The sequence below is a fragment of the Hemiscyllium ocellatum genome, chromosome 6 (assembly GCF_020745735.1).
Source record: "Hemiscyllium ocellatum isolate sHemOce1 chromosome 6, sHemOce1.pat.X.cur, whole genome shotgun sequence".
Taxonomy (NCBI): Eukaryota; Metazoa; Chordata; class Chondrichthyes; order Orectolobiformes; family Hemiscylliidae; genus Hemiscyllium; species Hemiscyllium ocellatum.
The window spans coordinates 102,992,545-103,007,796 of record NC_083406.1 but is presented as its reverse complement, the minus strand read 5'-3'; the positions used below and the strand labels follow the sequence as shown (position 1 = coordinate 103,007,796).

The following is a 15,252-nucleotide window of genomic DNA, read 5'->3' as shown; positions in this document are numbered from 1 at the left end:
ATTCAGTCATTACCTTGCATGACATAGATAGGAGATTGCTTGGGGCAAGGATTTGGACTGCATGCTGTAGGTTACTGGCCAAGGTTATATAGTTTGTTATATTGTTACAGTCTTATGTGGTTTGTTCTCGTTTGAGAGGTTGAATTCCATAATTGCAACACTTGTATCAGATCATGGTTACCTGTTCTATTGATGTCATGATTTACCTCTTCATATATAATGGCACACACTCCCTATGCATATTCTAATTCCCTCAACAAAATGGTGTTCAACACAGCTTACACCAGAAGTATAAAAGCATGACATAAATTATTTAGAGCCAAAATGAAACTTGCAGATCCAAAAAACTAAATTTTGCCACTATACTGTTCTGTAAGAGTTGGCAATACAACACATCATTAAGCTAAAGTGATCTCAGTTTTAATCATCTCTTTTTAAATAAATTTTGTTCCCAATGTTAATGTTACAGTAAAAATATGTATGAATGTAATACCAACCTTCTTTAATTGTACAGATATCAACCGCTGGATTATTTAGCTAGATTATAACATTAACAATGAACAACTTTTTCAATGGTTTAATAAAAAGTTAATTTTTCTTACCTGATGCTCATATTTTAATTTTGACAGCTGGTCATGCAGATGGTTATTTTCACGAATTGCTGTTTCTCTTAACTGGGTCATTTCTGCTAGTTCAGAACTGATGGAATCATACTGACGCTGAATACTGGAAATGTCATTTTCTTTATTGTTGATCGTCTCATTCAGTTGACTACAGGGTCAAAACGCACAAAGGCTAATTCAGTGCCAAATTAGCTAAAAGTAAACTAACAAGTCCATTCAGCTCAAATGAGATAAATTGGCTCTATTTGTGATAATAATCAACAATGTTTAGCTAAATTAGTGCTCTTGAAGTCGTGCAATCAGAGGACCAACTATCATACCATATATTCCAATTTCTCTCTGATATGTGAGGCAAAAAATGTCATTATTTGATCAGAGGTAATTCTGAAATTCCTGAATAACTCCTGAATGGGACTTACAGAACTGCTGAGAACCTCTGAGAGTGCAATATAGTATTTAAATGTTAGCTTGTTTATGGCAATCAAGTCCTGGAGTATGAGTTGAAGCCACAGCTTTCTGGCTTAGTGGCAAGGATGCTACCACCTGAGCCACAGCTGATAGCTGGAGGACCCGTATGCACAAGAGAATTATCATTTGGAGAAAGCCATTTCAGGAATTGGATGCACACTTACTAGCAGGAAGCACAGCATGTGTGTTATGTTGCATACAAAGTTTACACACCTAATGATTAACTTGTGAAAACACCCCTTACTCCGTAAAAGTGCACAAATGCATCAGACAGCACACTGTTTAAAAAATGCTTCCACCTACATAGAAATACTTAGTTGTTTGGTACAACAGAAATTGCATGTTGTTGAAAAAACAATAACACATTTATTGAGGCGTTTCATGTTGTACTTGTCAGGTCAAATCACAACAATACCAACTGAAGGGTAATACCAACATTGACAGGTTAGATAAAGACAAACTATTTCCATCGGTTGGAGATTCCAGAACTAGGGGTATAGTCTGAGAATTAGGGCAGATTGTTTACAAGATGTTATGAAGCGCATCTACCCTCTTCCACAAACAGCAGCTGATGCTGGATCAGTTATTAATTCTAAATCTGAGATAAATTTTTGTTAAGCAAAGGTGTTAAGGGATATGAGCCAAAGGGAGTTTATGTTATAGGCCATAGATAGCCATGATATCATTAAATAGCAGAACAGACTTGAGAGCTGAATGGCCTACTCCTATTCCTAAGCACAAGAGGAGAGTGCTGATTGGTTGGTAAGTAGAGTTTGATTGGTAATTACTGGTGATTCATATGCTGGATATCCTGAATTTGCAAAAAAAATTATACTGAAAATCAATTCAGGATTGCACTGAAAATTACACATCTTGACACACATTCTTTGCAGACAGAAAGAATATATACACATGGCAGGTAATGCCGTGACAAAACAGGGGTGACTTTCCCAGTTTAAAGTTTAAACTAAACCTGGTAGCTAACTGTCAATCAACATTAACAAAGGCATTCTCCATGGTAATGCCTCTACTATAGTCTATTTGTCAACTAATCAGCACTCTCCTCCCATTTAGCAGAAATATTGGTTTCCCTTTGAATCAGTATTCTTGCGAATTACCCCAATAAGGGCAAGGTGAAAAGTTTAACAAAATGTGTCTTTTTTAAGCAATAGCTATGTTTCTGTACTCACAATCTGTAATTTACACTCTTCACAAGAGGAAAACTATTATGGTACACAATAAGAGCTTCTCATACTTTAAGCTAAACCATTACCACCTTTCGAGATTTGGAAAGTATTAATGGCAAAAATATCCATTAAGCCAAACAGCACTGCTGATCCAATGTCAGTAATGGGGCAGGTTGTGGAGAAATCATTTACGTTGTCGAAAGTGGCTGAGGATTTTGACAATAAGGGGTGTTCTGTGTACTGTAATAGAACTATATAGAACCCAACTAGTTACTCACTCCCCGTTATGGAGGGTGTAGTTTGCCTGTGAGTATGGGATGTAGGCATTGCTGGCTAGACCAGCATTTATCGCTCAAGGAGAATGGTGGAACATTTGATCAGGTGAGTAAACAGGGTCGGAAACCACAACACCTTCCTAACTCCGACCCCCAAATTTAAGCTCAGAAGCTGAGCATGGGAGGGGCAGCCTTCCTGTCCAGAGATCAATTGTCTTAAATTAGCTAGTTAAGGGCTTTATCCCACTTCAGCTGATACTGAACTATATGAGACGATAAGGCCAACCACTGGGTTTCCCAGCAGCCTACTGAGAAACAGGGTTCTACATTCACAGCAACTCTGTGCTTAATCAAGGAACCTGGCTCAGGACAGGACAGGCATGCAAAAACCCAGTTTCTACTGTTTAAGTTGTTCCAATTATAGATACAATACTAAGTGTGTACCAGGCAATATGGAAAATTACCCAAATATGGTAGGTATGCAAAATGAAGGCCAATCCAATCTGTTTACCTCTCATCTTATCAGCATTGGTCAAATCATCAGTAAATTGATGCAATGAGTCATCAATGTGCTGTCCAGTAACACTTACATATGCATAACAGGACCAGCACGGTGGCTCAGTGGTTAGCACTGCTGCCTCACAGTGCCAGGGACCCAGGTTCAATTCCCGCCTCGAGTAATTATCTGTGTGGAGTTTGCATGGGTTTTCATCCAGATGTTCCGGTTTCCTCCCACTATCCAAGGATGTGCAGGCCAGGTCAATTGACCATGCTAAAATGACCATAGTGTTAGATGCATTAGTCAGGGGTAAATATAGGGTAGGGGAATGGGTCTAGGTGGGTTACTCTTCAGAGAGTTGGTGTGGACTTGTTGGGCTGAACAGCCTGTTTCCATACTATAGAGAATCTAAATCTAATCTAATAACCTGCTGACTAATGCTCAGTTCGGGTTCCATTACAACTACTCAAATACAGACAGCAAATTGCATTTATTCCAAACATAGACACAAGTCCTGAATTCCATATGTGAAGCAAAAGTGACTGTATGCATCATCAATGGCAGTGTTCCACTAAATGTGGTGCAAGCAGCCCTATTTCAAATCTAAGTCCATCAGGAAATGAAGACTGAAAGAACTCCTTCGTGAAATCATACCCAGTAGAAAGAATGCTGGTTATCCCTGGTGAAGGCTAATTATCTGTTTCAGGTCATTGTTAAAATGAGTTCTTCAGAGTTCCTCACAGGCACAACTGTTTTCAGTTGCCTCCTCATAGTCTATTCTATCAAGTCAAGCCTACCACCCATTTGCTGATCATTGCTACATTATTCCACTAGCAGTCCCATTCCCTCCCCACATCCAAGATAATGAAGCAATCCACAGCTGTGTACACAACAAATTTAAACATCAATCATAAGCATACCATAACAGCACTTAGTACTATCTACCATATGCACTGTGGAGCACTGTTCAGCAGCATCTCCAAAACTCACAGATCTCACCACCTCGGAGGAAATGACCAGTTAGTACAAAGGAACAGCATCACCTCCAAGTTACCTATCACTCTGAATACATATTGCGGTTTTATCATTGTTGCTCGGTTAAAATTCTCTGTTGAAGGACCTTCACCATATGGTGTTACAGCATTTCCAGTGGGCCACCCAAACCACCTTCTCGGAGTAATGTTGAGATATAAAGATGAATGATGGAAAACTCCAAAAATTAAATCAAATGAGTTATCTCCTGTGTCAGTAAGCAATGGAAAACTCAATGGAGTGTAGCAGGAACTTTAGCCATGCACATTACACACGCTGTATAAACATCTCATGAGCACTCACTTCATCCTCTGTACATATTAGCATATCCAAATTTGAACAAAGAGAACAAAAACCTATACAGCAGAAGAACAGGCTCTTCAGCCCATCAAGACTGTGGTGACACTAGATGCCTTTCTAAACTAAAATATTTTTGCCTCTGCACAGTCTGTGTCCCACTCTTGCCTGCCTATTCATATATCTGTCATGATGCCTCTTAAACACAGATATTGTATCTGCCTCCACCATCTCCTCTGGCAGTGCATTCCAGGCACTTACTACCCACTGTGTAGAAAACATGCCTCTCACATCTCCTTTAAACTTCCCCCATTACCTTAAACTCTTAGTAATTGCCATTTCTACCCTGGAGAAAAGACTCCAACTGTCCAATCTACCCATGCTTCTCAATTTTGTAAACTTCTATCAGGTCGCCCTCATCATTCGATATTCAAGTGAAAACAAATAAAGGTTTTCCAATCTCTCCTCATAGCTAACGTCCTCCAAACCTGGCAACGTTGTGTTAAATCATTACTGTATCTTTTCCAAAGCCTCCAAATCTTTCTGGTAGTGTGGCGACCTGAACTGTCCACTATATTCCAAACGTGACCTAACTAAAGTTCGATACAATTGTAACATGACCTGCCAATTTTTATATTCTATGCCCCGACCAATGAAGGCAAGTATGCCATATGCCTTCTTGACCACCTTACCCACTGTGTTACTACTATCAGGGAACTGTGGACCTGCACATCTAGATCCCTCTGATACCACATGCTGTCTGACTCCAGGTCTCACTGATTTCATCCTCAGTCTTCCAATGTCACCAATTTAAAACTCTCAGAATCACAGAATGAGTACAGCATTTGGCCTAGTGACTCAGTGCCTGGTCTCTAAGGAGCAATGCAACAATCCCATTCCCTTGCCTTTTCCACATTGTTTTCTTATTTGGTACTTGTCATTATTGCATATCCAATTCTCCTTTGAAAATCACAAAGATCCTGATCGCTCACTGTCCGACAGGACTTTCCTCATTTCGCTGCTGGTTCTCTACAAACACCTTAATCATTGTTAATGTTTACAAAGCATCTTGACAGATATATGAATAGGAAAAGAATAGAGAGATATGGACCACTTGGAGCAAACAATTTCTGTTTAGAAAAGCATCATATGTCAGTGCAGGCATGGTGGTCTAAAGGGGCTGTTCCTGCATAGCTGCAAATGTGTTGCTGGTCAAAGCACAGCAGGCCAGGCAGCATCTCAGGAGTAGAGAATTCCTGCATAGTACTGTTTTTTGTACTTCTTGACCTTTCTAATAACAGAAGAGCCATTATCCTCATCAAACCTCATCAAAATACTTAATTAAAACTAATTTACTTTTAACAAACCTGTGCTTGAAGCTACAGTCCATAATATTCTATCCCCCAGTGAACTGGAAAATTACAAATGCAACATCCTTTGCCAGAAGAAGTATTAGGACAAATCCACTAACTATAGGTCCATCAGCTTAATCTTGGTGGGAAAGCTTTTGGAAATAATATTCTGTGACAAAATTCAACTTCAAAATGTCAATAAATTAATGTACACCTTGTTGGGGTAGCGTAATGGAAAACAAGCCCCACCATTCTCAGGATCATCACTAAATAATTGTAAAACATATGCAAAGAATCCCCAATTTATCTGGTTGACAGAGAGCATAGAGCAGGTTTTTGTAATTAATAATCATTACTATTTGTTACACAATTAATTAGACTGTAGCCACAGGTAAACAGTTACAATCCATTCCATATAACTCTGGTATTTAAAATAATTCATTTATAAACTCCCCCTCATTCATACAGGTGCATGCAAGCACACAAACACACGCTCACACACACACACAATCTATATTCGTTTTTTTGTGTGTAAGTGGTTCCCACGATGGTTCTTATCATTCTGTGCAAGTCAAAATGCTGCTTCTCAGCTATCCACTTATAGATGCTTCCACTAGTTTTTAAGAGGCAAAGGATAGCCAGTCCACTTATACAAGGTCTCTGACATCAATTTGAAGTCACAGCTTTCAGCAACTGCTGATGGAAAGATAAACTGTTTTTCTTCAGACTTAAAGCATTTCTTTACTGCAGAGATCAGATACAGCTCCTCAGCAGGCAAGTGGAGATCTGATGACTTCTTTGTATCTTCTTCACAGCCCCAAGTTATTCAGCTACTGAAGAACCAATCATAGTTTTAGGATCACAGAAGGCGTTTGTCATCTATAACTGGTCACACATCCATAGATCAATATGCGTTTTGCTGCCAAAGCTTCTTTGTACCCCACTCTTCAACTCCAGCTTGTCTACAAACAACATCTATTCATCTACTGTGCAAGTTCTGCTTGTAATGTGTGTCAGATTATTTCCTTTTGAAACAAGCAGCAATCCTTGGTTTTTAAAACAATTCTTTTCTCCTTTGAGTCCACAATTAAAAATAACAGAAAAATAAAAAGACGATCTTTATATTAAGTAAAGGCAGAATGTATTTGTTTACTAGCTCGATTGTTATTTTGATGAGGCAAGGCCAGTCAGGGTGGTTCGTGTCATCTGCAGGGATTTCTAAAAGGCATTGAGAAGACTCCACATAATAACCTTGCCAGCAAAGTTGAATCCCATGGAATAGTTGGGCCGAAGGGCCTGTTTCCACACTGTAAGTCTAATCTAATCTAAAAACATGCAAAATAACAATCCCTAATAATCAGCGAGAAATTGAGAAACTAATTTGTAAGGAGATTTCAGTTGTCTGTAAGAATAATAGGGTGGTTGGTAGTGGTAGGAGATTTTGAATTTCCAAACATAGACTGGGACTGCCATAGTGTTAAGGGTTTAGATGGAGAGGAATTTGTCAAATGTGCACAAGAAACTTTTCTGATACAGTATGCGGATGTACCTGCTAGAGAAGGTGCAAAACTTGACCTATTCTTGGGAAATAAGGCAGGACAAGTGACTGAGGTATCAGTGGGGGGGCACTTTGGGCCCAGTGACCATAATTCTATTAGTTTTAAAATTGTGATGGAAAAGGATAGACCGGATCTAAAAGTTGAAGTTTAAATGGAGGAAGGCTAATTTGGACGGTATTAGGCAAGAACTTTCAAAAGCTGAGTGGGGCAGATGTTCGCAGGTATAGGGATGGCTGGAAAATGGGAAGCCTTCAGAAACGAGATAAGAAGAATCCAGAGACAGTATATTCCTGTTCGGATGAAAGGAAAAAGTTGAAAAGTGTGGTGCTGAAAAAGCGCAGCAGGTCAGTCAGCATCCAAGGAGCAGGAAAATTGTCGTTTCAGGCATAAGCCCTTCTTCAAGATGAAAGGAAAGGCTGGTAGGTGTAGGGAATGTTGGACGACGAGAAAAATTGATGTTTGATTAAGAAAAAGAAGAAAGCATATGTCAGGTATAGACAGGAGAGATTGAGAGAATCCTTAGAAGAATATAAAGGCAGTAGGTGTATACTTAAGAGGGAAATCAGCAGGGTAAAAAGGGGACATGAGATAGCTTTAGCAAATTGGGTTAAGGACAACCAAAGAGTTTTTATAAATATATTAAGGACAAAAGAGTAACTAGGGAGAGAATAGGGCCCCTCAAAGATCAGCAAGGCAACCTATGAGTGGAACTGCAGGAGATGGAGGAGATGGAGGAGATACTAAACTAATATTTTGCGTCAGTGTTTACTGTGGAGAAGGACATGAAAGATATAGAATGTGGGGAAATAGATGGTGACATCTTGCAAATGTCCAGATTACAGAGGAGGAAGTGCTGGATATCTTGAAATGCATAAAATTGGATAAATCCCCAGGACCTGATCAAGTGTATCCCAGAACTCTGTGGGAATCTAGGGAAGTGATTGCTGAGATATATGTAGCATCAATAGTCACAGGTAAGGTGCCGGACGACTGGAAGTTGGCTAACGTGGTGCCAGTGTTTAAGAAAGGTGGTAAGGACAAGCCGGGGAACTATAGACTGGTGAGCCTGACATCAGTGGTGGGCAGGTTGTTGGAGGGAACCCTGAGGAACATGATTTACATGTAAGAGGAAAGGCAAGAGCTGATTAGGGACAGTCAGCATGACTTTGTGCATAGGTAACCATGTCTCATGAACTTGACTTTTTTGAAGAAGTAACAAAGAGGATTGATGAGAGCCGAGTGATCTATATGGATTTCAGAAAGTACTCGACAAGGTTCCTATGGGAGACTGGTCAGCATGGTTAGATCTCATGGAATACAGGGAGAACTAGTCATTTGAATGCAGAACTGGCTCAAAGATAGAAGATAGGTGGTGGTGGAGGGCTGCTTTTCAGACTGGAAGCCTGTGGCTAGTGGAGTACCGAAAGAATTGCTGCTGGGTCCACTACTTTTTGGCATTTATATAAGTGAATTGAATGTGAACATAGGAGGTATAGTTAGTAAGTTTGCAGTTGACACCAAAATTGGAGGTTTAGTGGACAACGGAGAAGGTTACCTCAGAGTACAATGGAATATTGTCCGCAAGTATGGTCTCCTTCTTATTGGAAGGATGTTGTGAAACTTGAAAGGGTTCAGAAAAGATTTACAAGGATGTTGCCAGGGTTGAAGGATTTGAGCTATAGGGAGGGGCTGAAAAGGCTGGGGCTGCTTTCCCTGAAGCCTCAGAGGCTGAGGGGTGACCTTATAGAGGTTTATAAAATTATGAGGGGGATGGGTAGGATAAATAGACAATCTTTTCCCAAGGGTGGGAGAGTCCAGAACTACAGGGCATAGGTTTAGGGTGAGAGGGGAAAGATATAAAAGGGACCTAAGGGGCAACATTTTCACACAGAGGGTGGTGCATGTAAGGAATGAACTGCTAGAGGAAGTGTGGAGGCTAGCAGTATTTAAAGGGCATCTGGATGGGTATATGAATAGGAAGGGTTTAGAGGGATATGGGCCATGTGCTGGCAAATGGGACTAGATTAGGTTAGGATATCTGGTCAGCATGGACGAGTGGACCGAAGAATCTGTTTCCGTGCTGTAACTTGTCTATGACTACATGAAAGTGGCTGAGGAACAGAGAATGGAGGATAATGAACAGTTTTTCTTCTGTGCCCTCTACTGTCTTCTCCTTCAACATGGCCTTCTTTGGATTCCATCATTTGACACAATCTTCGGTCATCTCACCTAATATGTGCTTCATTATTCTTTTCATTGACAGTATCTTGGGATTTTTTTTAATGTGTTAAACGCCCTAAGCTAGTTGTTGATAATACTGTACAAAACCATTCAACAGGTCTGTATATTAGTGCACAGGCAACTTGTTACAACAGGTTAATTAACTTAAAATTGATCATGTATAATTTGTAAAAGGAACAAAGTTAATACATCCAGTTAATGAAAAATAGTCATTTGTTCTGACGAAGGGCCATTAACTTGAAATCTTAATTCTGTTCCTCAAGCAGAATGTGTCTCACCTGTTGAGTACATTCTGCTTGTATGTCAAGTATTATATCTGCAAAAGATTGCTTTTGTGTGAAACTAATCATGTTATTATTTCACACAAGCAGAATCATAAGGAGAAAGTGTGGACAATAGATGCTGGAGATCAGAGTTGAGATTGTGGCGCTGGAAAAGCACAGCAGGTCAGGCAGCATCTGAGGACCAGGAGAATCGATGTTTCGGGCATAAGCCCTTCACGAGGAAGGGCTGATTCCTGATGAAGGGCTTATGCCTGAAATATCAATTCTCCTGCTTCTTGGATGCTGCCTCATCTGCTGTGCTTTGCCAGCACTACATTCTGAAAGCAGAATCATAAGCAGATGAAGATGTCTTAGACTGATGACTACATATTCAAAAGCAATGATGAAAATTCCTCCCAACCTAGATTAAGTATTATTGCATAGAAAATTATAAATATTTCTTTTTCCTCTGGTTACTTTACCTCTCTTAATTCTGTGAAATGTACTTGGTATAGAAGAAAAACAGGAACACTGTATTATAATTAAATATGAAATTCATAGAGTTAAAATGCTGCTCCAATGTCAGGCAAACATTCAAGTTTTCAATAAACATTTCAAAAGGCTAAAATGTACTCACTCAACAGTTGTTTCCAATTCACTTATGTGTAGTTGATTATCTGTAATGTTCTTTTTCTTCAGAAAAAGTGAATACGAAAATTAAATTCATTTAAATTAGATAGATAATAGATTTAATAATAGATGTTAATACACTTTCACAATCAAATCAAAGTTCTGTACACCTAATGCAAGTTTACTGTAAGTGTCATGGAAACCCTGGACAAGTTGCATTTACATTGTCTTTCTGGAATTTGCATAATTTTTTGTGAAATCATGATAGATGATTGGGACAATCCTTTTAATTCATAACAATCCATAATAATCCAAGAATTTAATAAATGAGAAATATTTTATTTGGTGAAAGGGAACACTTCCATGATGGTTGGTTTCTTTAACACAAAATTTGAGGTATAACTTATAAGGGTGATAAAAATTACTTCAAGAGAGGAGCCCAATAAAGATTCTAAATAATTTATGTAAACAATAGCTTCACAAAGGTTTTCTCATTCGTTGGAAGTTGGTCCATTCAACGTTTTAGACTTAGCTTTATAGATTGAATAAACTTCGAATTATACCTCTTAAGGTTTGTCATCCAACTACAAATTGGGATTTATTTTTTATTTTTTTGCTTAAGACCTTACATTGAACGTAAGAAAAAATAACCAAATAAAAAAAACTTGTAAGTTAAAGATCCCGCATAGAATAAACTAAATATTCTGCCTTCACTTCTTTAATTATTGCAAACCTGTTCAAAATACTACTAATAATTTAACAAGTTCAAAAGTATAGCAAGTATCTTTAAAAATCACTTACTTTCTGGTGGAGTGTATCCTCTAGGGAAGCAATTGTTTCAGTCTTTTCATCCGTGAGCTCCTGTAAACTATTCTTTTGTTTATCAAGTTCATAGACACTTGCTCGAGCTGAGCTAATTTCTTCTTGAAGTGAAGAAATCTGTCTGGTCAGATCATCTGTTGGGTAATAGATTCATAAGTTAAGATTCTATAATGAATTAATCAGAACTATTTCCTAAATTTAAAATATTGTTGTTTGATGATAACTAATATGCCTATATAACGTACCTTATAAAAAAATAATTTTATATTGTCATAATTTGAAGCTACATTTTTTAATATTTAAAACAGTAAAGGTCTAGGAATGCCAATAAAGATAAAATCCTCACTCAAAATGGAAGCAATTTCCCACTAGAAATTATTGAACTCAAGATGGCTTTTAAAAAAAGAAACATTTTCCTTCATATAAAACCTCATTCTAACACAGGTAGACAGTCCTTTATCCGAAGTTCCAAAATCCGAAAAGCTTCGAAATCCGAAAAGTGTTTTGCTGAAGTTTTTTCTCATTAACAAGTTGGTTTGGCGTGTAAACAGTTAACACAACTCCACACCCACTCGACTCACATTACTCAGATGTGATGTAGAGGCGTGGCCCAGCACTGGCAGGTGTCAATTCTGTCTCAACGCTTATAATAATCACAGGTATGACTGCTGTTTGGTAGATTTTTTTATTTTACTATGAAAATATTATTTAATTCTTTATCTGAAAAAATTCCAAAATCCCAAGGGTTTCAGATAAAGGATTGTCTATCTGTAGCATGTTTTCATTTCAGTGTGGTTTAAAATTAGGGACACTTCCTGACAGCAGTGTTGCCATTTGGTTTTGCATTGCTGCTGAATATGTTCACTCTTTTATAAAGAAACCCCATACTTTGCTGCTTTCTTTTTCAACACATTTATTGCCTTTCTCCTAGGCCCTGTTGCCTGACACCTGTCCTGACCATCTGCCATCACATCCTCTTGGTGTTTCTTTTAACCCTCTGACTCAGCACTTCTTGTCAGAACCTTTCTGCTCATCACTTCGCTCAGTCACTGTTTTCTGTAAACCATCCCAACTACCTCGCCCCACAATGAATCATTCTTAGTCCTTTGCTCATGCCATTCCTCTCTTCCACACCTCCTCACTTGCTCAGAGAAACTTCAGGAGAGGGAAATGGAAAAATTTGTGGCAGAAGCAGCAATCAGGAGTTAAGTAAGAGTTAAAAAGTTACAAGAAACATTTTGGGCCAGTTCAAAACAAGGCAGCCAATGGGTTTTTATATAAAACTTAACAGGTCTGAAACTTATTTTCTTATGGGAAAGTAATTTTTGATTTATCATACTTTCAGTTAGCATATCTTTTTTAGTGACAAAGGATATCTGCATTTAAAGCTTTTCTTGTTTAATATGATGTATTAAACAAAAAGTTTTAAAAAGTGATATATTTCCCAATGTATTTACCGGGCAGCAAGGGCCTCATGGTATTATTGCTGGACTGTTAATTCAGACTCAGGTTGTGTTCTGGAGACCGAGATTCGAATCCTGCCATGGTGGAATTTGAATTCAATTTTTTAAATCCTGCAATTATGAGCCTAATGATGACCATGACTCTATTGCTGATTGTCAGGAAAAACACATCTGTTTCATTACAGTCATGGAAACTGCTATTCTTACCTAGTCTGGCCTATATGTGAATCCAGACCCACAGCAATGTGGTTGACTCTTAACTGCCCTTTAGGAAATTAGAGACAAGCAATAGTAAATTCTGGCTTAGGCTATGACACCTTCATTCCATGACTGACTGAATAAAAACAAATTATTGATATATTTCCCACACTTCTAAAAACATTTTAACTTCATGTCATTTTAGCTTCCGTTGATTTCCTGTCCATTACTTTTAAAAACTGAATGATTGTAATTATTGTTGTGAAAAACACATATTGCTCATTCAATTCACCAGTGAATAGCTGGCTCTATGGACCAGAAAAATCCAGGGTTTGAACCTCTTGATCACCCACAACATTTGCAGTTACATCTCTTTCTGTCCTAAGTTTAGAGAGAAAAGGAAACAAAATTTCCTTCATCAAAACTTATCATCACCATGATTTGCAGTTGTGACAGGATTTTGATGCTTTGGCAAAGTTGAATATTGTGATGGCCTACAATGCTAAGGCTCAACAAAACATTTATTGATTATTTGGACCAGATAATATGAAACACAAAATGCCCATATAAACTGTAACCTATCAAAAGCATGATGCAGACTGTAGCACCAAATAATAGATGAGGTGCACAGTGATGGCCCTGATGATTCCTTTCTCTTTTTGTCTCTTCATAAATGAAGAATGAAAATATTCAGGAAAATCTGACAAATTGTTACGTCAAAGGTTATACATTCACTGAATTTGCTTTGCTTTAAAATGAAGTGGGTATTACCGATCTTTTCATTCTGCCGAACATTTTTATCCTGTGCAAGTTGTAGATCAGTGGTTTTTAATGAGAGACGTCGCTGGGTTTCAGCAAGACTGTCTTCTGCCTGGTCCATTAACATTCTGCAACAATAAGTACCACAATTATTTTTGTTGTTGTTTAAGGCAGTAGGACAGTTTTGTTTTCTTAACCTAAAAACATTTTTCAGGAACTGCATCTAAATAATGTGAATTGAAACTTCCACATAAGAATTAATAGCACCTCCCATTGATAATAGTATTTCTTAATTTCTAATCATGTAGTTTCCAAATATATTCTGTTCAACAGTATTAATATACCCTGTCATTTGTAAGGCAGATATTTCTAAATACCTAAATGCTTGCATCTGCATGAACTCTTATCTCATCAAAAAAAAACTTAACCAAGACAGTTATACACAATTTTTACTTAGAAAATTCATGTTGGCTTTCTCTTAACTCATCCTTATTTGTCCAACCAATAGGTAAACAGAATAGGCTGAAGTTGTCGGGTTCATTGATTCACCTTTTTTTGAACAAGGGTGTAGTAAATTTGCAATTCTCCTGTCTTCTGGTGTACACTATAACTAAACAGGATTGAAATATTATGGTGAATGCTTCCACAGTTTCCACTTTTACTTCTCCCAGTGCCCTCAGATGAATTTGATCTGGCCCTAGCAAATGGTTTAAAAGTACACACAATTGGTTTTCTAATACATCCATATCAAAAACCTGGAACATATCCAGTGTCTCAATGACTATCTCTTTCAATAAGATTTAGCAGCAAATTCTTCTTTAGTTAAAACAGGTATAAAGTAATCATTTAGTACCTCAGCCATGCCCCCTGCTTCCTTGCATCAATCATGTTTGTGGTCCCAAATTAGCCTCATTCCTCCTTTTTAACACCTTTTACTGTTTAGATATCATTAGAATTTTGGATTTCCTTTTGTGGTACTTGCTAATCCCTTCTAATACTCTCTTTGCTTTTCATTCTTATCACTTTATTTTAGGTACATCTGCTCCATGCTTGTTTCACCAGGGTTGATCTCTGCCAGATGGTAGACTGAGGGATCATACAAACTACAGCATCTACAGCACAGAAAAGGGTCTTTGGCTCATGGAAACAAAAACAAGCAACCTCACTATTCTAATCCCATGTTCTAGCACTTACCCCATAGCATTGTATGCCTTGGCATCACAATCTAATTACTTCTTAAATGTTACAGGGGTTTCTGCGTCTGTCGCCCTCTCAAGCAATGAGTTTCAGCCAGTGTATCTATTCTCTCTTCAAAACTAAAACTCTCCCAATCCAGGCAACATCCTGGTAAATCTCTCCTACATCTTCTCCAGTGCAAACACACCCCTCCTATAATGTGGATTCCAGAACTGTACACAATGCTCCAACTGTGGCCTAAGCAACGTGTTATTCAGTTCCTTAAAGTCTAGGCCTTAGCTATTAAAAGCAAGTATCCTATATGACTTCTTAACCATGTTATCTACCCATCCTGCTATCTTAAGAGACTGGTGGACATGCATACCAAGGTCACTCTGATCCTTGGTG

General features: G+C 38.2%; 1 protein-coding gene across 1 annotated transcript in view; it reads right to left on the bottom strand.

The window, feature by feature from the left end:
* The window catches only part of tsga10 (testis specific, 10), a 109,767-nt gene that overhangs the window by 34,022 nt on the left and 60,493 nt on the right, over nt 1-15,252 (bottom strand). The window contains exons 9-12 of the mRNA XM_060826991.1: nt 13,681-13,796; nt 11,228-11,382; nt 10,434-10,489; nt 603-771 (exon numbers count right to left, since the gene is read on the bottom strand). Coding sequence (XP_060682974.1) covers nt 603-771; nt 10,434-10,489; nt 11,228-11,382; nt 13,681-13,796 — 496 coding nt within the window. The remainder of the gene's footprint in view (nt 1-602; nt 772-10,433; nt 10,490-11,227; nt 11,383-13,680; nt 13,797-15,252) is intronic.